Here is a 24,034-nt window from a genome sequence, read left to right on the forward strand (position 1 = left end):
ATGAACAAAAATTTTTCGTATGAATTTGTTTTTTTTTCTTTTGATTTCTTATGAAACATTTTAGAAAAGCTTTCCTATAACCTTTTGAAACAAAACAACTTCTAATCACATCATGAGCATTTGTTATTTCCAAAAGACATTAATAAACTTATATTTAATTTTGAATATTTATTATTTCCTTTTGTATTCAAAAGAGATACTGAAGATGACATAAAAGTTAAACTCAATCAGATTTTTCTCATTTTTTGTAGAAAAAACAGATTCAAATGACTTTATATTTTTGCTAAGCATCTCAGAAGGTTTAAGAAATCTTTGAAGAGAAAATAGATATTTAACTGATTGTTTGAATCAATATTATTAGCAATTTCGAAAGAGTCACCAAAATAGAATTTGATTGCTGCACGATCGTGTATTCAAATTCACAGTTGGTAATTCGAAGAAAAATCAAAAATGGAATAATATTCACGAACTTGTAATAATCAGCCTTCTTCTTTGTTTTCAAAGCAAACTCGAATAAAAAATGTTAAGTCTTATTTTTATATTTGATTTCAAGCGAAATATCAAACAATCAATGACTAATAAATGCCTTTGCAGATTCGCTGAATGGTTAAGATTATTTCTTGCCTTTTTAAAGGTTCTTTGAACACTTGACAATTGATGAAATATGAATAGGTCACATGAATGCATTGAAATGAAGGACATTTCGAAGATGCAATTTGTGCATTTTTGTTTAACGCTGCGATTCTCTTATCGATTTTTTTTCTGATAAATTCAAAATGAATTTCAAATAAGAACAAAAAATTAAAAATAAACGTTTTGAAATTCAGAATTCCCTTTATTTGTCTTTATTATCATGCATTGATAAACAATAGCAATGGCAATTCAAAAGTTTAAGTTATTATGACAATGCGAATGATAACACTTTCAAATTTTCAAATATAAATGAAATAACATTCTTTAAATGCACAGGACATCAATTTATTCCCGGAGATATTATTTCTTTGCGACCTCGATATTTTTCATTCATTAAAAATTTTACAAGTTCGACACTCAACTTTATTTTTCTTATTTTTTCACTCCAAAATTTCGTGAAATATCAAAAAGCAGCAGTACAAAAGCATATTTCATGATAACAAGAAATATATTTTGGATTTTTTTAAAAAAACAGTTATGGTTAAAAATTTCTGATATAACGTTTCATCTTTTTGAACAATAGGATTAGAGACATTTCGAATAAAATGCTATTTGTCTATAAGAAACAATTTGGGAGATTATTTTTGAAATCATATTTTTTCGTTCAAAAATTTCGGTACAAAAATTTTTCTTGAATATCAGTTAAAGAACACTGAAAGAGACAAAGACAATTAAATGAATAATTGTTTTTAATTCAGATTATTCATTTATTGTATAACTGGTTGTGAAAATTTTTGCAAATGAATTCTTAAGCTCTTCCAAATGACAAACAAAGTTTGAATAATCTGTATACCGAAAAAAGTTAGGATTCCAAAAATTATCACCCATTTCAATACCAAAATATGAGCAGACAAAGATTTAATTAAAAAGATTGAGACAGAACATAATAAATGAAAAGATATGTCTAATTTTTTTGAAAGGTTCCTTTTGTTTAATTTTCAAAAAAAGAAAAAATTTCATATTTTGATCAAATTTCTGTTCCCACTTACGAAACTTCACAAAAATTGAAATAATGCCAATGTCAAGATTTTGTTTTCAGGACAGAGAAATTTGGTGAGTGGTAACAGAAATTTAATCGAAGAATGAAATTTTTTTAATTTGAAAATTAAACAAAAGGAACCTTTCAAAAAAATTTAGACATATAAGAAAAAGAATAATCAAAGATATTTTTCAAAGAAAAGAACAAAAAGGAAAATTTTCAGAAAAAAGTTTGAGTTGTTCATTTAAGGAGGATAAGTTTTCCATCTTGAATTTTTCCGGTTTCTTGATCTTCATGTTTTGGAACAGAAATTTGCAAATGGGAGAGCGCTTGTGTGTTTGAGGGCTCATTCACTTTGTTCACTTCAACAATTTCGAATGGCGAAGGGATGTACTGCGTAACTGTCACAGCTGCGTTCGAAACGAGGAGAGTTCGGTTTATTTCGTGTTCAACAACGTCAACTGGAGGAGAATTTTTTTCAGACAGTATCAATTGATAGCTCCAAGCAAAACCATTTATTGTTGTTTTCTCTTTTTCCACAATTGCAGTTGCATTGCCTCCGCACCATTTGGGCATAATGTGTATTTTGAGGATTATTACAGTTTCTTCTTATCAAATAACCCGTTCTATGAATCATTCACAACCAAAAGCAATGAGAAGAGAGTTTGCCGTAATTATAATGGTCAATATACAGAAAAGAAGTGGTGGTTGAAGGAAGGAATGAAGGATGGGAATGTTGGGGTGAATGGAGATGACTCTAATGATATGTTTGCGATGAGTGAGTCTGCGCCGTGCAAGACAGTGGGGCATGCGGTGGGGGAGAGCCTTGCGCAGCTGAGCTCCACAATCACAGCGCTGAGCGGGAGGCATGTGAGCGAAGGGGAGATGATCATTGTTGGGGAAAAGATTTCTGTTGTGGGGATAGTTGAGGCAGTGAGTGTGATTGGGACGAATACTCTTTCTTCATCATCAACAAAACTGTTCAATGTTTCGAACCGGCAGTTTTGTGCAGTGAAAGTTGTGTTCAATAACGATACATCAAGAAGGCCATAGCAAAGTGTATTTTTTTGTTTTTTGGAAAGCGAAAAACCTTCGCTAACTGACAAACAGATTCTATCTTCAGTCACAGCTTCAGACGATTTTCTTTCCAAATCATCATTAGCATGAGTTCGCTTCATAGCTTGCATTCAGTTAGCAATATGATGAAAATATTTTTTCATAATATTTAATAAATTATAATTTATAAGTATTTTTCTGTTTCACTTCTTCATTCACTGATACACCTTTTTTTCCACTTTGTTTTAACGTGAATATTTATTTCATTGTTTATCAAACATTATGTATCGTTTTCCAATTTGTCTGAATGATCTCATTCAATTTTCAATAAAAAAAACTGTTCTTTTTTTATCTCTCTTGAATATCCATTTTTCTTCAATAACACTTGTCTTGCAAATCGTTCATGATATTCTCATCCAAAATCTGATAATCTCGAGCTATTCTTTCTTTTCAACAACTTGAAATTCTTATTATAATTTATGAAATTTTGATTTTTTGATTTGTGGAAAATGAATGAGAAGAGGAAAGAAACGAATAAAAAATTCTTTTTAAATAATTATAACATTCGAGTATTGTAATTTTCCTATTTTTTGATTAATTTAATGTTTCACAAATATTGGCTGCTTTTTTTTCGTTATTATAACTGCTAACATTAATAATTTAATATGAAAAACATGAAACAATAATGATCAAATGACACATCACACAAAGAAATTGTTAATTAGAACATTCATTCTTGAGCAAGCAACCAAGATTTTTTTTTATCCCGATGAAACTTTGAAATGCGAAAATTTATTGAAAATTGATGAATAACTTTATCAAGCAAATAAGTTAACAAAAAAATAATAATAATAGTTATAATCTTCTGTTTTCAAGAAACGTTAAACAATTGAAGTTGTTTGCAATAACACTGATAGAACTGTCTTTTTTTAAAAACATATCAAAGAGTTGAAAATCAAATTGTTCCTGAAAAGAATGATGTTCGTTCTTCATTAGCATGTGTAATTTGAATTTGTCATTAATATGCGTTTTATATGCAACTTTTCAAAAACTTCTTCATAATCATGATTTTTTGTTGATCTTTGATCTCAAATAATAATATTATTTATTTTCGAATTGTTTAAAAAAAAAATGAAAAATGTTAATTCGTTAAAACAAAATTAATGCATAATAATACAATATTAAGCAATCCTTTGAAAAAATGAATAATTCTGCAATTAAAACTTTGATTGATTCATTTTCATATAGACGCGATTTTCATCTATCGTATATAATCACAATTGGATATAGTCACAAAAAGTTGTGCAAAAATCGATGTGATGATATCCGGTTTAGACTGTGTAATATTTTTCATAAGAAAGAAAAATTTCTTCCCAAAGAAATAAAACCAATGAAGCGTTAAAGCTTTGAAATAAGTTATGATTTCAAGAATAATCACCATTATCAAACAAAAAAATTTTTTTGAAAATAATAAATATTTTCTATTCATCTAATTTTCACACATTTTTAAAAATCACGATTCATTTCCAACGAATTTGATCGAAAAAAAAAAAAAAAAAAAAAAAAAAAAAAAAAAAAAAAAAAAAAAAAAAAAAAAAAACTAAAAATATCATATTAATCATGAATACGTTTTTGTGAACAGTTTTGAATAGAAATCACAACACTTTCAAGTGTGACCATTCGAATATTCTTTCGAACGTGGGAAAATTATCCACAAAATTGACCTTTAAAAAGTGTTGTTGAAGCTTTTGAATAATGAAAAAATGAGACCTTTCATGATAATTCAAAGACAAACAATAACAATACATTCATTTTTAACACTTTAAAATATTTTATTTTATTTCCATATTTAAAATGATGTGTTTCATTTAAAATTCAATTAAAATAACATTTAAAAGAAACAAGAAAAAAATTCAATTGTTGCAAGACTTTTAGCCGAATTTTGATGAATGAGGGTGTATCTTATGAGTATCAATTTTGAACGATCTAGAAGTGGAATCAGGAATTGACGTCCCTCCCCAAAGCGAGCGAGGACGAATTGGTGACTCTGAAAAATCTTCTTGAGCTGCCGTTGAACAACGTCCAAATGAAGCAGCAAAATAATGATTTTGCATTCGTGGTACAAATCCTTGATAGCCTATGTTTAGCAGGAAAAAATAAAAGCAATCAAAAAAATAAAAAATTAAAACATATTTAAAACCTGGAATTTTACTCTCCATATGAATTTTTAAAGGTTCATCAACAGCGTGAGGAAGATCAGTAGTTCCAGTGACATATGATCTTGTCATTGTTCGAGATTTTTCCATTTGTTCTTCATGCTTTTGGATGCATTGACGCGTCGCTTCTGCATATCTTATTCCAACGCAATCATCCTTTCCAGGAACATGACCAACATATCCTGGTATTTTGTGTTTACCACTAAGTCCTAAAGCTTCTTCAATAGAAGTTGTATGAAGCCGATGTGTTGCTTCTTTTGGTTGGGTGGTTGTTTGCATTATTACATAAAGGGACATTTTCCATAACAATTATTATTCTGTCATAGCCCGTAATTAAAAATTTATTTGTCATAAAATAGAATTGGAGGCTTTGGCCAGGTATAACCAAAAATATAGCCACATTTTCAACAGATCAATAACAAATGCTACATAATCCTACTCATTTACCGAACAATGAGACATCTTCAATTTCCTCATCAACTTTAAGTAAATCTATAAAAAGTGAGATATTTTAGTGAAATTGTTTAATATTTAATTTTTATTACCTCGTATTTGTTTTATTTGTAGAAGATATTGAAAATTATTTTCGTGATTTGACTTCTGAACCGCTATTATCAAAGAAACGATGGGCAAGCTTGTTGCTTTCAAATCTCGGAAATGATTGGCAAACTGTTTTGAAAGATGTGAAAAGAGCTTCAGTAGAAAAGGAAGTCAAATGCAGTGTTGTTTTAAAAGAAGGGCAAAAAGCTTATAAGTGTCAGACTTGTGGAATTGGTATGAAAGTTTTGTTTTAATTAATAATTTTTAATTAATATGCAAACATCCAGAGCCATCGGCCTGCATATGCGAAGCTTGCTTTGAACCAAGCAAGCATGTTGGACATAACTACACTTCAGTTTGACTTTATTTATGCAAATTATTTTATTTTATTTTATTAAATTTTTTGGTATTGATGGGCAACAGACAAGTGTAACTTATGGTGCATGCGATTGTGGAGGCGAAGAAGTTTGGAGAAAAAATGGATGGTGTTCTAGACATCTGCATAACAGCATGCACATTGTGGATCCGTTGTCTCACCTTGAACACCCTAAACTTAATATTGTAAATTGCTTTCGCTTATTTGACGAAATATTCGATAAAATAAGCCAATTAATATGGTTACAGCGGTTTCAAACGATGAGGCTTTTACAATCTCGAGTTCTTGCAATGACGCTTCAGAGATCGCTGAAAAAACGAATGGAATTAGATGCAATTGAACAAAAATCTACCAGCAGCTCCGAACTAGATTTGCAGAGAAAAGAGAGAGATCGCAAAATTCGAGCAAACATGAAGTCTATTGCTGATCACTTGCTTAGGCATGCACTGCTCGACCTGAGCTGTGCAAATGCGAAGAAAAAGAGTGAATTTCGACTTGTGACAAAGCAGAGGAGATTTTTGTTTGAGAAGGACTACAAACAAAGATCTTCTTGGAATGCCAATTACATTGACGTTGATGATGAACAGGGGAGTAAAAATGCAAGCTGCGTTGGTGACGAGAAGGGCAATCAAAACCGGAAAAAAGCTGAAGATAACAGCAACACAAACATCAGTTCGACACAAATTGCGTCAGCAGAACAATCATCTCAGTCTCATGACACATCTGAGGCAAGCCTTCCATCTGATTCCAGTCACACAACAACTGAAAATGAGCAATCAGCTTCTTCTTCATCAGCTTCTTCTTCATCAGCTTCTTCCTCTGAGAGCGCAAATCCAACGTTTCCGATCTATTTTCGTTCTGATTCTCTTTTGTTTTATTACCGTGTTGAATGCGAATGGAGGACTACAATTGCACAGAAGCGAGAAGAGCGAAGAGCAGCACAAAATCACGAAGAGTGCTTTTCCACTCAGAATGACATATTCAAAAGCAAAGCTGACGATACACTGCTTCGAAAAAACGAAGCAATTGTCAATTATCCTTCGAGCGTGTCTTCTTTCTTTCCTAAGCTGCCACCTCTTCTCCACGCCCAGGAACCCTCCCTGTCTCCATCAGGCGATTCGAATGGTTCATCATCATCTTCATCTGCATCACCGTGTGCAACAAAAAGCAAAAGTGTCCCATTTCCTTCTCAACCAGCTCCTCTTGATGAGAAAGTGTTGGAGCGCTCCATTAAACACTTCAACGGCCTTTGCATCCTCGACTGGCTGACCAGCGGAATGAAAGAGCTGTCATTCAACCGCTGCCCCGACTGCTTCTCCTTTTCTTCCTCAAACAGGCAGCTTCCGTCGCAGACAAAGCCAAAAGACGAAGAGGATTCAAGCCAATCGTGCGTTTACACTCCCTCTCCAGCACTGTTTGCGCATCTTTTCATTGAGCAATTGGATGCCAGTCAGCTTTTTGTTATGATCGAAGAGGCAGCAAAGAACGCAGAAGAGCTGTTTGCCACTCTGCTTGAGCGGAAGGAGAAAGTGTTCGCAGTCATATTTGAGCAGCTTGCGCAGCTGCTGAAGGCTGGGGGTGACGGCATCAGAAGAGTTATTTCTCTGACCATCACAAAGCGCCATTGGCCTGATTTGCTGTTGTTGGAAGGAAGAGATCAGGAAGAGGATGCGAATTGCACAGAAAAAATGGATTCAAAAATGGAAAGTGAAGTCGATGCTCAAGTGTCTGAAAACCAGGCGCAATCTGATTCTGAGTGTGCTGATAGCAAAGAAGGAAAAGGCGATGACTCTCAAGAGAGTGAGAAAAGCACTGAATGCATTGACTATGCACTTGACGAGGCTTATCAGCAAACGCTGGACAGCGTTGTTGTCTCTCGCATTCACAAATTGAATGCACCAGCTGCCATTCAAGAAGATGCTGATCCTTCTTCGTTCGATTCTTGGATCAGATACAACGATGGACTGCTAAGCAACAATATTTTTACATCATTGCAAGCAAACCCTTCACACAAAAGTGAATTTCAATCAGACGAACTGCCTCAGTCATCTACCAATCCGTTGCCCCCTTCCTCGCTTTATGCAACAGAGACATATGCAAACATCCCCAAAGACTACACACAGACACACCTGTTCCACATCCTCAACCACATCCGCCTCCTTCCAGTGGTGCCCGTGATGTCGCTGATGATAAAGCTCACGTTCGATGACATATTCAACCACGCTACTGGTCCTCAATGGTTCTCAAACCAGATCCAGCTGTTTTGCTTGCCAAGACCCAACCTGAACACATTTTTTAATGTTCGGTCTTCCAAAGCTGAGGACGAAAGATTCTTGTCAATTACAGGCTACAAGTTTGCGATTCATCCTGCTATACTGAAGCTGAATCTACAGAAGCTTCCAAAGATTATCGAGCTGCCAGATTTGGAGGAGTGCAACAACGTGTTGATCCAGCTGCGTGCAACACACAGGCAAAAAGGATCGTCGCTGCGGCCGACGTTTATTTTGGCTTCTGATCTGTCTGCGCTGCATCACCTGGTGCGGCAGTGGATGTTCCCATCAGTTGTCTTCTGGTTCGACAACTTCCACATGATGAGGATGATCGAGACAGGCAGCTACAAAATTCCAGAGGACGAGCTTGTTTTCAGAAGGGAGGCGAAGATTGCGCAGTGCAAGCGAATAAACGAGAATGCTACGCTGCACTGGATAAATGAGCTTTTCAGAGAATTCAAAGAAAAGAAGGAGCTCGAACAGAGCAGGAAAAGAAGAAAACTACGACTTACAAAATGCAATGGATCAAAGGCAACAAACGAAGGCCAGCAAATCCAGAGCAATTTACTTCTTTCTTCAGCTGCTCAAACAGAGCAGGATAATTTCGATCATCTGGCAGATGCTTATTCTCAGTGCAATTTCTCAGAAGAATCAACTGTGCTTTTCCCAGCGCTTCCGACTTATCGCGATTTGAACATTGTTTCAGAAACAATCCTCAAAGATGCCAGAAGCTACATCGACTGCCTTTTCAATCTCTCTGGCTCTCTCAAAACAAACATTCATCTTCCTCTTTTTGCCAATGCAGTCATCGCTGGATTCAAACACATGCGCCGCCTTGCTGGGTGGATGCAGCATAAGCAAAAGGAGAATGAACAGCTTCTGAAGCAGAACATGGTTCATGATTCAGATATGGTTGAAGACAAAGAATCTGATATTGCAGAGGAAGAAGGAGCAGAAAGCGAAAAAGAACAGAATTCAAAGCAATCCGATAAAACATTGCAAAATTCTCGTCTTTTTGAGTCTCTGTCATCATTCGATGAAACAGACCTCATCCCCGCCCTACCTATCGTCTGCAAGCCTTCAGCAGATGTGCACAACACGATATTCACTTTCCCGCTATCTGCGACGCAGCTGTCTACATCTCAATGCACTGTGCTCGAAAATTCGCCATTCGACGATTATGCTCATGCAAACAGAAAAGACTTGACACAAGAATTTGTAGAATGGGAGAAGCAGAAAAAAGAAGCAGAGTCTGATGAAAAAACAAGAATGGATACTTCAGATGAAAGCGAAGCAAGCAGCAGACTTCTGCTTCATCCGCCATTTTATCAGGCAGAAACTTTGATTGAAAGCCCAAATGAGAAGTTTTGCGAATTATTCCAAAGAGCAAGGGAAGATTATGCAATCAAACACATACACGACATCCTGCGAGGTCCGCAGCTTGTCAGCAGCAATTCGTCATCTACACTCTGCAGTCGCGTGCCTTCGCTTTTCTTGTCTCCCGTTCGCAGCATTTCTCAGCTTCCGCCGATCCACCCGTCTCTCTCGTTCATCATCCACACCATCGCCCTGATAGCGTCCACTTCTGACAGTTACGCGTCTATCCGGATGACCTCGTCGCAGGAGTTCCAGGACAACCACGTGAGTGCGTGGCGGGGGCAGTTCTTCAAACTCTGCGAGAGATTAGGGAAACTGCTCTGTATGTGCGCCATTTACCAATACCCCGACAGGCAATGCCTCGAAAACCTGTCGGATTCAGAGGGAATTCACATGAGGCTGCTTGACGAAGATACAAAAACAGATGATAAGCTTGCGAATCAACAAACTTTCACCGAAACAACAAGCACAGAAATTAGCAAAAGACTTTCTCATCCTTCATTTCCTCTTTTTGTTCCAAACACAACTGAATCCATTGCTTATGTGCATTCAACAAACATTGCCTTGCTTCTGTCATTTTTCTTGCAGTTTCTGATATCTCGCGATCTTTCTCCCTCGCCTTCAACTGCGCTTCTGCCATTCCGACCGTTTTGGCTAACAGCAGAAGGATACTCTGCCTCAAACGCAAATGACTCTCAATCCTTTGTGAAGTCTTTAACACCTTTTGATTGCGTTTCTGCTCCTCTTTTGGCGAATCCTTCTCTTTCAGACATTCCTTTGTCTCTGATGAATTTTATATCGGACGACGCAAAGAAAACCGTAAGCACAGCGTTTGATGCCATTTTACGGCTTTTGAGCGTTTCATTCGATAACTGTGAAAGTCTTCTTGAGAGTCTTTTCAAAGAGGCAATGAAGTTGGATGATGAAGGAACGCCACTTCCTTTCTCAGAAGAGCAATTGATGGCATCTTCTTCAACAGAAACAGCAGAAAGCGAAGAGTCGCCGTTCAAAGATATGCACATTCACACACACGTGGAGCATCTGAATGCCTTTTTGAATAGCATTCTGATGAGACAAATGCACTTTGATCACCCAGTGACGACTGTCTCTCCGCTCTCACGCTCAGTCGGCGCAGCTGTGCTTGCACTCATCACAACAACGCCAGTTATCAGGAGAGAGCCAACAAGAGAAAGATCGGTTGAGCTCTTCAGGAACTGCACAATTGATGAGCAACAAAGCCAATTCGGAACAAGCTCAGACGGAAAAGCTCCGATTGTTTCCTATCGCCTCCTCTGCCGCACGTTGAACACGACATCTCCTTCGCTTTCTTCGCTGATCAACCATCCCGCTGGGCTTTTCTTGTGCCAGCGGGCGCTGCTGATACAGATGGCGTCCGCACAATACCACAGCGGAATGTGGAAGAGGAGCGACAACAGCTTCTTCAGCCATTTGCTGATTTTCCAACATGTTTCGCAGTGGAATTATTGCGTCGAAGGAGATTTGCTTGCGCTGCAGTCAACTGTCTCAGCTATCGGATGGACCGCCTTCTTCTCCTTTGCCTTGTCTGTCTTTCAGCTTGACTGCTTTTTTGTTACTCCGTGGCTTCTGCACGAAAGCGACAAAAAGGCTGAACACGAATCTCAAGTTAATACTTCTCAGAACTCTTCTGCTTCCTTGTCATTGGAGCAGTCAGCATCTTCTTCTTCGTCGTCTGTTCCGTTCTCTGGATGCTTGTCGTCGTCATCATCTGATGAATCTTCAAAGGACGGTCTTATCAGCAAATTAATGATATCAGCGCATTCAGCAGGAATTCAGCTACCAATTCAGGTGCAAGAAAACGGAAGCGTTCAAGTTTCGTCTTCATTGCCATCCGATGCTTCACAGGAGAATGCTGCTTATGGAAAGATTGAGAGAATTGGGGTTATGTGGAACCTGGAAAACACAGAGATTATAACATACATAATGTCATTCTTAAGCATGTTGGTGTCAATTGTTGTTGATCGCTCCAGCTGCTTTTATCCAGTCACACAATTTGAAGAAAAAGAATTGTGGGGAAATGAGAAGGACGATTTGTTCGAAAAGCTGGAAGAGGCAGAAGAGGAAGAAAGAATGTTGGATTCAGATATGAGCGAATTAGAGGGAAATGACGATGAGAACGAAAAATCACATCAAATGATGGAAAGCGGGGCAATGAGCGAAATCGAAAAGGATAACAGAAAACACAACACACCTGAACATATTACTTGCACAAACAAAATGGTTAAGAATTGTCTTTCATCAACAGCATCATCTGCAATTCATCAAATACAATCTGGAATTGAAGAAATATCTGCCGCAGCATCCCACATTGAAGATTCCTTTGGCTCGTCTCGACACTTTCCTGATCACTTTGGCCGCAGCCTTTCTCTGTTTTTGACTCAGGAACATTTCTTCAACAAGCAGATTATGCTGCTGAAGACCTCTGAATGCTCAACCAGCTACACATCATACAACATCGCATCGATGATTGCGTCTGTGTGCGTGCTGCATCCGATGACATATTCAGAGATCCAAGACTCGTTTCCAGACATCGTCACGAACCATCCGCACTTCGAGAGCATTCGCAAAGACATTTTGGAGTATCGCACAGAAGATGTCAACGGTGTTGGCAGAACAGCAGCTAGCGGCCCTCTTAAACTGAGAGTGAAGCAGAACCGATACAACTTGATTGAGCCGTATGAACTGAAGGCAAAGCTGACTGAGAGGAATGAACTGATGGAGCTCTTGAAGACAACATATATGATGGTTGAGAGAAAGGCAAAGAAGAAGTACCCAGTCTACACAAAGAGCATCGTCAACATCGACTCACAAACTCGTGAAGTCATTCCCGAATACCAGCCATCATCTCATTCAGCATCAGCATCTGCATCTGGATCAGCTTCATCAATATCATCCACTCAATCTTCTCCAAGTTATTCTCTTCTGTCCACACTTCCTTCCTCGTTCTGCCCTCCAATGTTGCCCGAAGTACCCGGAGCTCCGTATGTGAGGCAGCCTCATCCGGCTTTTGCGCATCTGCTGGATGTCTGCACATCACGTGCTGTGCTCGGAATGATCTGGTTTGTCCTCCACGCAACTATCCACAAGAAAGCTGAAGTCAACCGCCATCTTTTGTATTTGGAGCAGCACAAGAACAAGAAAACAGAAGAAAAAGAAACAACATCTGTGCTGTCGAGTGTCAAGTCGATGTTTCATTCGCTGTTTTCATTTTTGACTCCTGCTGCGAAGGAGCCAGCAACTCAGCCTCTTTTGGTTGCACCGAATGCGTCAATTGAATCGAAATCGTCTGCTTTATCTTCAACTGACTCTTCAATTGATTCTCCACAGAAATCAGATTCAACAGAAGTGGTAGCAGAAGAACCTGCCACAAACGAAGTTGCACACAAAAATCTCCTTTTTGACTTTGATCCGATTGATTACTCACAGCACTCAACAGAAGATCTTCTTGTGGCTGTTCTCCGCCTGCTCGATGCAACTATTTGCTCCAGCTCCGCCTGGAAGATCGAAGAGCGCACGAACAAGTACGAAATAACAGACACCGAGAAAGAGAAGACAGAAGAAGCGGTCTGCCACGAAAAAAGCAGATTTCTCGTTCAGCAGCCAGAGCTCAGCAGTGATATGATCCATCCTCTTTCGCTTCCATGTGATGCAAATGCGAGTTTTATTGATGCTTTGTTCACACAATTTGAATGCGGCTGCGCAGAATTGGAGAGCCATTCGGAAGACAAGAAAGATACAAAAACAGCTTCAGATGCATCTTCACCTGACTCAATTGCAACTTCGTCGTCATCGCCATCAGAAGCATCTGAATCAAAAACAACAACAACAGATTCTTCTTCTTCATCTTCTTCCTCCTCTTCATCTTCTTCCACATCTTCAGAATTTGAGAGTGTCTCGATGGTTAATGACAACCATAGTATTGCATCAATGCTGTTCTTCATTCTGTCTGGAACATCTCAATTTACTGAAGCACAATCAGCCAAATCTTCTGCTTCAAGCAACTCTTCTTCTTCTTCTTCTTCCTCTTCCTCTTCCTCGCCTTCTTCTTCGGATGATTCCTTGTTCTCGTTTTCTTCTCATGTGATTGTTCCGCTTCTGTCCCGAATTCTGCAAAGACTTCGCTTTGTTTCGTGGTTCTACTATGCCGACGATGCCAGAAAGAGAGAGAGAATGCTCAATCAAATTGGAGTGTCGTTTGTGGACGAAGAAGAGAGGAAGCGAGAGGAAGAGAAGAGAAAAGCAGAGGAAGAGCAGAGAGCGCAGGAAGAGGAGCAGAGAAGGCAAAAGAGAAGACGGGATGCGATGGAGGCGAGAAAGAGAATTATGGAAGAGGCCAAAATGAGGCAAGAAAAGGCGCTTGCTTCATTCAAAATGGAAGAGCAGGAAAAGACGAAGGACAAACAAAGCACAACACCCCAGTCTTCTTTCATAAGCTTTGAATCTCTCTTGGAAGATGCCTCGAACAATAAAAGCAACGAAAATGCTCCGAAAACGAAGCTGATGATGGAAATGATGGAATTAGCATCTTTAGACGAAGATATAAGCAATCTTATTGAGCAAATGCACGAAATGGAGGCAAAAGAAGAGACATCACACATTTGCATTCACTGCCATGATCCCATTTTGAAAGGGGAATCAGCAGGGTTTGTGGCAAATGTGAACTACTCTTCAAATCTGCAGGCGCTGAACTCGTCTGCGGTGCATCATCTTAGGGCAGAGGAAGAAGAGCAGGAGGAGAGGAGGAGAAAGCTGAAAAGATGGAGAAGGAGAGAAAGAGAGAAAGCCAATGAACTTAAGGAAAAAGAGAATGAATGCAGCTGTGAACATTCAGAAGAAGAAAGCTCAGAGGGTCGAAAAAGGACAAAGAAAGGAGCGAAAAGATTGCGTTTGAAGCAGATTCCAGGAAGAGAGATGTACTGGGAAGATGCCATAACCATTGATCAGAAGCAGCAGAATTGGATGAGCAAGATGAAGAACAAGGAGTTTACCACACTTTCTGCCGAGTTTAGAAAGCAGAAAACAAAACAAAAACTTGTCAATGATTCTGAATTGGACAACACAACACAAACAGAAACACAGCCAAAATCAGCATCAGAGGAGCTAACAGTTGAAAGTGCAAGCAACTTTTGTGAAGAAGAATCGAAGCAAACAAATTATTCGCTGGGAAACCCGCCTTTGCTGTATGACTGCTCATCCAAAAAATTCAGCACCATTTTTGACAGGCTGCCTTTTGGATGGCGCAAGGAAAAAGGCAACTACATTCCCTTTGGCTTTGTCACACAGTCGAATAAGCACGAAACTTTCTTCAAGCGCTCGCTCGATAAGCTGAAGTACGACCACAACGAAATGGGTGCTGAAAGGGCAGCTGGAATGGTCACGCTCACACGCAGGCGAAAGGAGGAGAATCTGACAGATGAGATTGCTGTGTGGGAGCAGAACTCGGATGAAGTCGATGAAGGAAAGGGAGCTTATGACTCAGAAGACGAAGAGGAGAAGGAAGAAGAAGAAGAAGATGATGATGAATCCAACTCTTCATTGTCAAATTCTGATTCAAACTATCCATTTGTGGAAGGGAATAAACAAAGCAAAGAGAAAAAAGACAAGAAGATGAAATCAGACGATCCGAAACCAGAACTTCTTATTTTAAGAAGGCGACTGCCTCTTCTCCCTGAGCCAGAAGGAATGCTGCGTCCTCGACGAGTTGGACACGCTGAACTGAAGAGAATACAACGGAAGCAGAAGAGGTTGGAGCGGAGAATGCAGAAATATGGCCATTGCACCGTTTCTGAACCATGCGATATTTCTGTTTCTGACAATCATAACACAACAATGCAATCTGGAACAGAAGCGTTGAAGTTGTCAGCAAAGAGACATTCGGAGTCAAAAAGCAATTCGATGCGAAACACAATCAAAGTCGGAACAACCACTGATTTGTGGGGAAATGTGGGGAACGGAGAAACTAGTGTCATTGAAGATGGATGCTATCGGCATCCACATACATCAGGAGTTGTTTTGCCGTTTTCTCACGAAGGCGACGAAATTTGCTATCAGTGCGTTAAAAACATTAAAGAAGCTTCTGACCCATTGAATTCAAGCGATCCGTCTTTCGTCCAATCGTCTTTGACACCTTCAGTGACAGACGCCGCAACAAACCCGGCGTTTGTCAAGAGGACCTTTTATGTGCAGTCATGTGGACATCCTATTCATGTCTCCTGTTTTGTCTCGCTGTTGACTCAAGGGCACTTCGCCTCAGACAATCTACTGGACCAGCTGAGCATGGAATTCCAGTGCCCCTTGTGCAAAAAAGTGGGCAACACGCTTCTGCCAATGCTCGGCTCGATGCTGCACAATCCTCATGGAGCAGATGGCTTTGATGAGCTTGAAGATGATTCTGATGAGGCTCTTGATGAAGACTTGGATTTAATGGAAATTGACTTTGCGAATGAGAAATCGTCCAAAGGAGCAAAAGCGGATGATCAGAGAAAAGGAATTTTGGCAATTAAAAGAAAGATTAGATCACTTATTCGGAAAAGACAAGGGATACTTGATGTTTTGAATCAAGCTATCAAAACAGCAGAAACAGAAAATAAACCAGAAGAACAAGAGTTCAACAATATTGAAAGAATCAAAAAAGCCGTGTCTGCTTCTGTTGCACGGAAAGATATTCAGCGCATCGCTGAATTGATTCAATCACATTCTCAAAAACAGCACAAGAAAGAAGACTGGGTCAGTCCTTTTGTTTGTCTTTCTTCACTTGCTCCTTGCAAACAGTCTGCTTCTCCTTCTAGCCAGAATTCTCTGACGAGCGACACAACCATTTCTTCCTATGACTTTCCAAATGAACTTTTGCGCAACTCAATTGAAAAGGATATTGACCTGTTTTTGCACAACGCCTTGCGTCTTGCTGATGTCGTGCTGTGCATACCACTCAGTCACTTCCAGTTGAGCACATCAAAAGTGAAAGGGAACAAAAATGCAACTGAAAAGAAGCAGAAACTGAAGGATATGTTGCAGGCGCATGTGCAGTCTGGAAAAGTTATCACTGCACTGAAGAACAATCAACTGGGGTACATCGTTCGATTGGCTCAAATTTTGATTTGTCAAGAAGAAAATGTGAAAGCGCTAAGTAAAAATGATGAAACTCTGTTGGAACAGGATTCGAGCTTACGCAGAATAGAAGATGAGAGCGAGTTTGCAGTTGAACGGAGGATGACAGAATCGAATCTCCAATACACAAACTCAATACAAAATATTGAGCATCCAATCAAACGGCTTCATTTGAATTTATCGTTCTTCCAAAACAGAGATCAGATCACTAAATGGATCGGCATTCCTTCAAGCTCGTCTTTTATGTCTGCAATTCGGAAAATATTTGCTGATGGATACAACTGTTTCACTCTTGCTCTTTTAATGGACGAGATGAAAAAAGCTGAGAAAGAAAACGAGAAAGAAGAATCCTCAAAAACACAGGAAAAAGATGAGGCAAAGCAGAAACACAATAAAGAGCTTGCTTTACAACTTGATCGCTTATCCAAGAAAATCGCTGCTCGTCAGTGTTACAACTCGCACGAGGTTCCTGCCAAAGAAAATGATGAATGTCGCACAAATTATTCGCAGCATGCATTTTTGACAACTCGATTGTTGTCTGTCAACAGACCAGGTGACACAGCACTTGTGCAAAATAGTTCTGAAAGCTCTGAGTGTTCACTACCAAAAGAGATGGATCAACTGAATAGCGTTTCATTTTCTCATCGCCTGCTCTTTTCTTCGAATCCACTTGTCGATTCTTTGATCCACACGATGGCTTATATCGAGTGGGGACTGCGCCCGCTGCCTCTTCCTGGGCGCGAGTGCTGGGAGGTGATTCTGCAAAAGCAGTGCTCCAAGCAAAAAGAGCAATCATCTTCTCCTGAAGCAACATCACAGCTGGCACAGCCTTCCAATCCACACGAACAATCTTTGCTGCATCCACCACAAACTTCCCAATCTCATGATAATCTCTCTGCTGTTGAGCTTTTCGCTTTTCAGCCTGATCAAGCAATTCCATGTGCAACTCGTGCATTCACTCTCACTTCCCCTCAAAAGTTGGTTATCAACACTCTCTTCCACAGTTTTCTCATCACTCTGTTTGGCCAAGCTGAGAGCAAAGAATTTGACTGGAGCGGAACAGTTGGCATGCAGTCGCACGTCGGCCATCGTGCCCGTCTGGCTGAGTTCATCAAATCTGGTGTGCTGGATATGCAGACGGAGTCGATAAAGGCGCTTGTTGACGGGTCTGACGAAGTGTTTGACATGCTGTTTTGCCCACAGCTGCTGATGACAGAAGCACAAGACGAAGCAAAGAATGAACTTGATAACAGTGACAGAGATGATAAAGAAAGCCAAAAATCAACCGAGATGCCATTTACTGAAAAGTTCTTCTCAACACCCGCAATTGATTCAGTTTCAGAGGGAATTCAAAGAGAAATCAATACAATGCGATTGATGTCCACACTTGTCCAAAAAACAGCCGAGAAGGAATTGAACGAACGCTTTTGCAGCAAAATGACAAACTCCTCTGAAAATGCCAACATATTTGCAGACATTGGAAGGTCAATAGGGATACAAGGAAACAGTTTAAGATCTGCAATAGTTTCTGCTGCTTCGTTTGTGGGAAGCGATCTGACATCTCTTTTTATGTATCTTCTTGGCCTTGCGGTTGTCAAGCCTTCCATTCCTCTCTTTCAAAGCTGCTCTTTTGCTGAATCGTATCAGAAATCATCTTTCTCCGCTTCTTCGTCTTTGACATGGCCATTCAACCCACTCACGCCTTGTGTGTTCTTCGACTGCCTCAAAATTGTGCTTGGCCTTCTTCCTTTTGCATCTCTTGATGAATCTTCACAAAATCATTATTCATTTGCAGACTATCAGTCAATCATGATGGAGTGGTTTGATGTCCATCCTTCAATTCCATTTGCTGTGTCATCGTGGTTCGACCCCAGAAATGTGGCTTTTGAAAGAATGACGTTCCTCAGACGTGCATATTTATTGTTCATTTCGATATTCCACGACTACTCAGATTCTTCTTCTTCTTCCTCCTCCTCTTCTGCTTCTGCTTCATCCAACTTCTCTTCATCTTCAGACTCTTCGAACATCACAGACTCCTCTTCATGCCCGTCTCTTTCACTTTCTCTCTTTGAATTCATGGATCAGTTCAGCAAACACATAACAACTCCACTTCATCAGCCTGCATCGTCTTCTTCTCCGTCTTCGTTCTCTCCATTCACCACCAGTTCCTCACTTGCCTCTTCCCTCTCTTCATCCACAACAGAACTGTCGCCTTTTGAGCTTCAGCAGCTGCTGGACTCTGAATTTTATGTTTCACAAATAGAAGCAATGACGGTCTATCCAACGCCCACAGAAAAGCAGTTCTATTTCTTTTTCGAGACTTCGGCTAAGATTTCGACGCAGTCTTCTTCCCTTCTGCTTTCATCATCATCATCATCATCATCAAATACAATTGGCTCTGTTGTTCCTCTGGAATCATCATCTACATCAATTACTCCGTTGCCTCCACAACAACCGTCCATTACAATCCCCTCTAATTCTCTCTCTCTTTGCCCGCCCTCTCTCCTTCTCCCTCGCCTTTTGGCGCTTCCCTTTTCCTTCTTCCCCATCCGCTCCTTCGGCCAAGGTGCCGTCTGTCTGAAGTGCCGCAAGACTTCTCCTGTTCTCGGCATCTGCACCGTCTGCGGCTGCCTCGTCTGCGCTTCTGAAGACTGCTGCTCAGACACTGTTTTGTATGTGAAGACAGATGGAGAGGCACAGTATGCAATGACAGGGCTGTACGTGAGAGAAGAAATTGCCCACGCGTCGCAGTGCTCGGGGCTGGTGTTCCTGATTAACTCGAGCTTTTTGGCTTCGACGAAGATTTCAAGAGGCATCGTGAGAACTTCAAGACAGTGTGCTTATTATTTTTGATTTGACATTATTTTATTGTAACAAATTTTATTTTCTATCACAATTTTTAAAATTTGATTATAACTGTAAATTATACTTTTGATAACCTACATGAATCAAATGTTAACAATTCGCAACAAATTCATAAGATTTGGCCTTTATGTGGATGAACATGGTGAAGAGGATCTTGGATGGGACAGAGGAAAGCCACTTTTCCTTTCTTTGGAGAGGTTTGCAACATTTTTTGATTCAAAAAAGGATAACATAAATTATGTTTTTGAATAACTTTGTTTTATATAAACAATCTTTTTCCTCTTTCAGATATTGTAGAATGATGCAAATCCTTTGTGAGCATCCGCTTTCTCTATCGAAGTAGTTTTCATTCAGTTATTCAGATTGTTTTTGTTTTGATTATTTTCTTATTTAAAGCATCAAAATTATATATTCCCCCTACGTTTCCAATTTAAAAATAACAATTAGAAAAAAATTTGGCAAATTCCAAATTTGTATAAAAATTTTTGAAACATTTCTACACCTGGATAAACTATTTAAAATGGAAAATTACAAAAGTTGATATTTTGTTATTGCTTATATTAATCACTTTATTCTTTCAGTATTTCCAAATTTTTCTTTTTTCGGTAATTATGAAAATTTGATCTTATGATATAATTACTTCCAAAAATTATTAGAATTTGTTGAACCATGTCTTCTTCTCGCTGGGATAAAACCCCTGTTGTAAAATCAGGTTTGCTTGACTTTAAAATATGTGTATTTGCCTTTTAACTTACTATTTTTTCTGATTTAACAGGGACCATGCCAGAAATTGCATCAAGATGGGATCAGCCAGACACCCAGCAAATAAATCGTACGGTTGCACCACCAACTGGGATGGGGATGCTTGGAACTCCTATGGCAACTCCACTTCTTGATGCGTCTCAAAGTGCAATGCTTGTTACACCTGGTCCTCTTTCTCCTCGAAGAGCTGCAATTGAGCAAGTTATGCGTGCACGCTGGGAAAGAGAGATGGATGAACGAAATAGACCATTGAGTGATGATGAATTAGATGCAATGCTACCAGCAACAGGATACAAAATACTTCCAGTGTGCTTATTTCTTTATATTTTTTTAAGCTGTATTAGAAATAATTATTTTACAAAAAACTTTTTCAAATTTCTGAAAATAGCCACCAGAAGATTATGTGCCTTTGATGACCCCAGCTCGTAGATTGACATCAACGCCAAGCCTTGCAAGCTCGGCATTAGTTGCTTCCTCACTTGATGTTTATCGAATGCCTGCAAGAGTCGAAGGTCTTCCAATGGAGGTTTCTTCTGAATATGAAGGAATAAGCGTTCAACCAGAAGATAAACAACTTTTCGCAAAGCTTCTTCGACCAGTGGATGATGAATCAATATTGACTCCAGAAGATCAAAAAGAAAGGGAAGTTCTTGGCTTGCTTTTAAAAGTTTGCAAACAATTAATTATATTCACTTTCCTGTAACTTTTAACATTAAATTAAAATCTAATTATTTAATCTCGGATATATATATATATATATATATATACATTTCTTTAGATAAAAAGTGGAACGCCACAACAAAGAAGAACTTCATTACGTATTATAACTGAAAAAGCTCATGAATTTGGAGCAGCTGTTATTTTTGACAACCTTTTGCAGATGATGAAGTCACCCACTTTGGATGATCAAGAGAGGCATTTGCTTGTCAAAGTGTTGAATCGTGTGCTGTTCAAACTTGATGATGCTGTGCGTCCATATGTGCACAAGATCTTGATGGTTACTGAACCTCTGCTAATTGATGAGGATTTTTATGCCCGTATTGAAGGCAGAGAAGCAATTGCCAATGTTGCAAAAGCTGCCGGACTTGCTACGATGATTGCTGAAATGCGCCCAGATATTGACAACCCTGATGACTATATGCGCAACACCACTGCTCGTGCGTTCGCTGTTGTTGGCGTGGCGCTTGGAGTGAACTCGCTTCTTCCGTTTTTAAAAGCAGTGTGCCTTTCAAAGCGTTCGTGGCACGCGAGACACACCGGGATCAAAATAGTGCAGCAGATAGCTATTCTTCAGGGATGCGGAATTCTTCCCCATCTGACTGTGTTTGTGAAGACCATTGAAAAAGGCTTGGAGGATCGAGAGCATCCTATTCGCACACAAACAGCACTGTCTCTTGCTGCATTAGCAGAAGCTGCTGCACCATATGGTTTTGCATCGTTCACGTCTGTTTTAAGGCCATTAGTCAGTGGAACAGCAAAAGAAAAAGGAAAGACATTGGCTGCTTATTTGAAGTGCCTCGGCTTCATTCTTCCACTGGCCGATGAAAAAGAAGCAGAAGCATTGGCAAAACTTATCCTTCCTGTACTGAGAAAGGAATTTGCGACTCCTGACAATGAAATGAAAAAGATCGTACTGAAAGTGGCGCAGCAGATGATCCAGACAAATGGAGTAACAGCAGAAACTGTACGAGAGAAGCTGTTCCCAGATTTCATGCGCTATTTTTGGGTGCCTCGAATGGCAATTGAGAGAAGGAGTGCATCACAGCTTGTGGACACAACGGTTGATGTCGCTGCAAAAATCGGAGGAGCAGATGTGTTGACACAAATTGTTCTGTTTATGAAAGATCCTTCTGAGGCATTTCGGAAAATGACATGTGAAACGATTGACAAGATTGTTGCTGCGCGCGGAATGAAAGATGTTGATGACAGACTGGAACATCTGATTGTGGATGGATTGCTGTTTTGTTTGAGCGAAATGCAAAGTAATGATGTGGGCTCATTATCTGGCAATGCTGCAGCCTCATCAACATCCTTTGGCGCATCGCGCCTTTCAACAAATAATGTTGTGCTCAACTGCATTGGAACTGTTGCAACAAAGCTGGGTGCACGATTTCACGAGCATATCCCCAAAATTGTTGGAGCGATCTATTGGAGACTTAACAACAAAGATGCACGAGTGAGGCAACAAGCTGCTGATTTGGTTTCTAAAGTTGCAAGTGTTGTTGTTGAATGCGGAGAAGAACAGGTCCTGTTGCAGATCTCAGCCGCTTTGAACGAGTCGTTGGGAGAAGAATTTCCAGAAGTGCTTGGCTCTATTTTGGGAGCTTTAAAGTCGATTGTAAATGTTGTCGGAATTCAAAGGATGAACCCGCCAATCTCCGATCTTCTTCCCCGTTTAACGCCAATTTTGCGAAATCGGCACGAGAAAGTGGCTGAAAACTGTATTGATCTTGTTGGGAGAATAGCTGAGCGAGGTGCAGAGTATGTGTCTCCGAGAGAGTGGATGCGTATTTGCTTTGAGCTGCTGGACATGCTGAAAGCTCCTAAAAAGGGAATTCGAAGAGCAGCCACAAACACTTTTGGCTTCATTGCACGTGCTGTTGATCCACACGAGGTGTTGACTGCGCTTCTGAAGAATCTTCGTGTGCAGGAAAGAACAAACAGAGTTTGCACAACTATTGCCATTGCCATTGTTGCGGATCAATGCCAGCCATTCACTGTTCTTCCTGCACTTATGAATGAGTACAAGATGCCAGAGTTGAATGTGCAGAACGGAGTTTTGAAGTCTCTTTCATTCATGTTTGAATACATTGGTGAAATGGCAAAGGATTATGTTTATGCAATCACAACTCTTTTGGAAAATGCGCTGACTGATCGTGATTTAGTTCATCGCCAAACTGCAGCTGCTGCACTTAAGCATCTGTCACTTGGCGTGACTGGATTAGGCAAAGAAGATGCAATTACACATCTCTTCAACTGTTTGTGGCCAAATATTTTTGAAACATCGCCGCATGTTATTCAAGCTGTGTTTGATGCTATTGATGGATGCAGAGTTTGCCTGGGACCACTTCGTATCCTTCAATATACACTTCAAGGGCTCTTCCATCCAGCTCGAAAAGTGAGAGATGTGTACTGGCGGATATTCAACATGATCTACATGGGACATCAAGATGCTCTTGTTCCTGCTTATCCAATCATTCCAGACACGTCATCTCACATTTATTGCAGACCTGAATTAGAATTGCTGTTTTAGGTACAATTGCATACTATTTCATTTTTAAAACATTTCATATCATTTCATGAACTTTCTTCAACTTTGTAACAAATCAGAAAAATATTCATCAACTGAATGTGATTCTTTCACAATCTGATGCTTGATTTTGGAATTACTTCAAAAGTTTGTCATTTAAAAACACACAGTTGTCTATTAAAAGCAATTAACCTTCTGCATGGAATTACAAGAAATCAATAAATAAAATCATATTCATTTTGACTTTCCTTTAAAATTTGCCTTTTTTGGAATATTATGATGTATGTGAAAAGAACTGAAAAACACAACCTAATATATTTTTTGTTTGAAAGCTGAGATACTTCAATCAATTCAAATCAAATGCCTAAAAACATTAATGAAACAAATGGATCTTTTTTTTTAAAAAAAAAAAAGAATGAGAAATTGAATTTTCAAAAAAATAAACATCAGTTTTATAAATAATGGCAGCTTTATTGTACTTTCAAATTTTTACTCACTTTTAAC

At 39.3% G+C, this 24,034-nt stretch overlaps 4 protein-coding genes across 4 annotated transcripts; 3 read left to right on the forward strand and 1 right to left on the reverse strand.

The window, feature by feature from the left end:
* Positions 1-2,060: 2,060 nt before the first annotated feature.
* On the forward strand, positions 2,061-2,725 carry MONOS_724 (uncharacterized protein; the record flags this gene model as incomplete). Its single annotated transcript, XM_067877555.1, has 2 exons — positions 2,061-2,107; positions 2,221-2,725. The coding sequence occupies 2 exons, from the start codon at positions 2,061-2,063 to the stop codon at positions 2,723-2,725; spliced, it is 552 nt and encodes a 183-aa protein (XP_067733282.1).
* Positions 2,726-4,539: 1,814 nt separating this feature from the next.
* Positions 4,540-5,231, reverse strand: MONOS_723 (uncharacterized protein). Its single transcript, XM_067877544.1, has 2 exons — positions 4,929-5,231; positions 4,540-4,865 (listed from the first exon to the last, which is right to left on the reverse strand). The coding sequence occupies exons 1-2, from the start codon at positions 5,221-5,223 to the stop codon at positions 4,660-4,662; spliced, it is 501 nt and encodes a 166-aa protein (XP_067733283.1). The 5' UTR covers positions 5,224-5,231; the 3' UTR covers positions 4,540-4,659.
* Positions 5,232-5,366: 135 nt separating this feature from the next.
* On the forward strand, positions 5,367-19,935 carry MONOS_722 (uncharacterized protein; the record flags this gene model as incomplete). Its single annotated transcript, XM_067877533.1, has 7 exons — positions 5,367-5,445; positions 5,512-5,718; positions 5,772-5,839; positions 5,908-5,949; positions 6,109-19,487; positions 19,635-19,715; positions 19,807-19,935. 7 exons carry the CDS (start codon positions 5,367-5,369, stop codon positions 19,859-19,861), a joined length of 13,911 nt encoding a protein of 4,636 aa, XP_067733284.1. The 3' UTR covers positions 19,862-19,935.
* A 252-nt stretch (positions 19,936-20,187) lies between these two features.
* Positions 20,188-23,916, forward strand: MONOS_721 (splicing factor 3B subunit 1; the record flags this gene model as incomplete). Its single annotated transcript, XM_067877522.1, has 4 exons — positions 20,188-20,230; positions 20,294-20,586; positions 20,669-20,947; positions 21,059-23,916. The coding sequence occupies 4 exons, from the start codon at positions 20,188-20,190 to the stop codon at positions 23,531-23,533; spliced, it is 3,090 nt and encodes a 1,029-aa protein (XP_067733285.1). The 3' UTR covers positions 23,534-23,916.
* Between the last annotated feature and the right edge of the window lie 118 nt (positions 23,917-24,034).

The sequence above is a fragment of the Monocercomonoides exilis genome, assembly GCF_001643675.1.
Source record: "Monocercomonoides exilis strain PA203 chromosome Unknown scaffold7-2047599, whole genome shotgun sequence".
Classification (NCBI taxonomy): Eukaryota; Preaxostyla; order Oxymonadida; family Polymastigidae; genus Monocercomonoides; species Monocercomonoides exilis.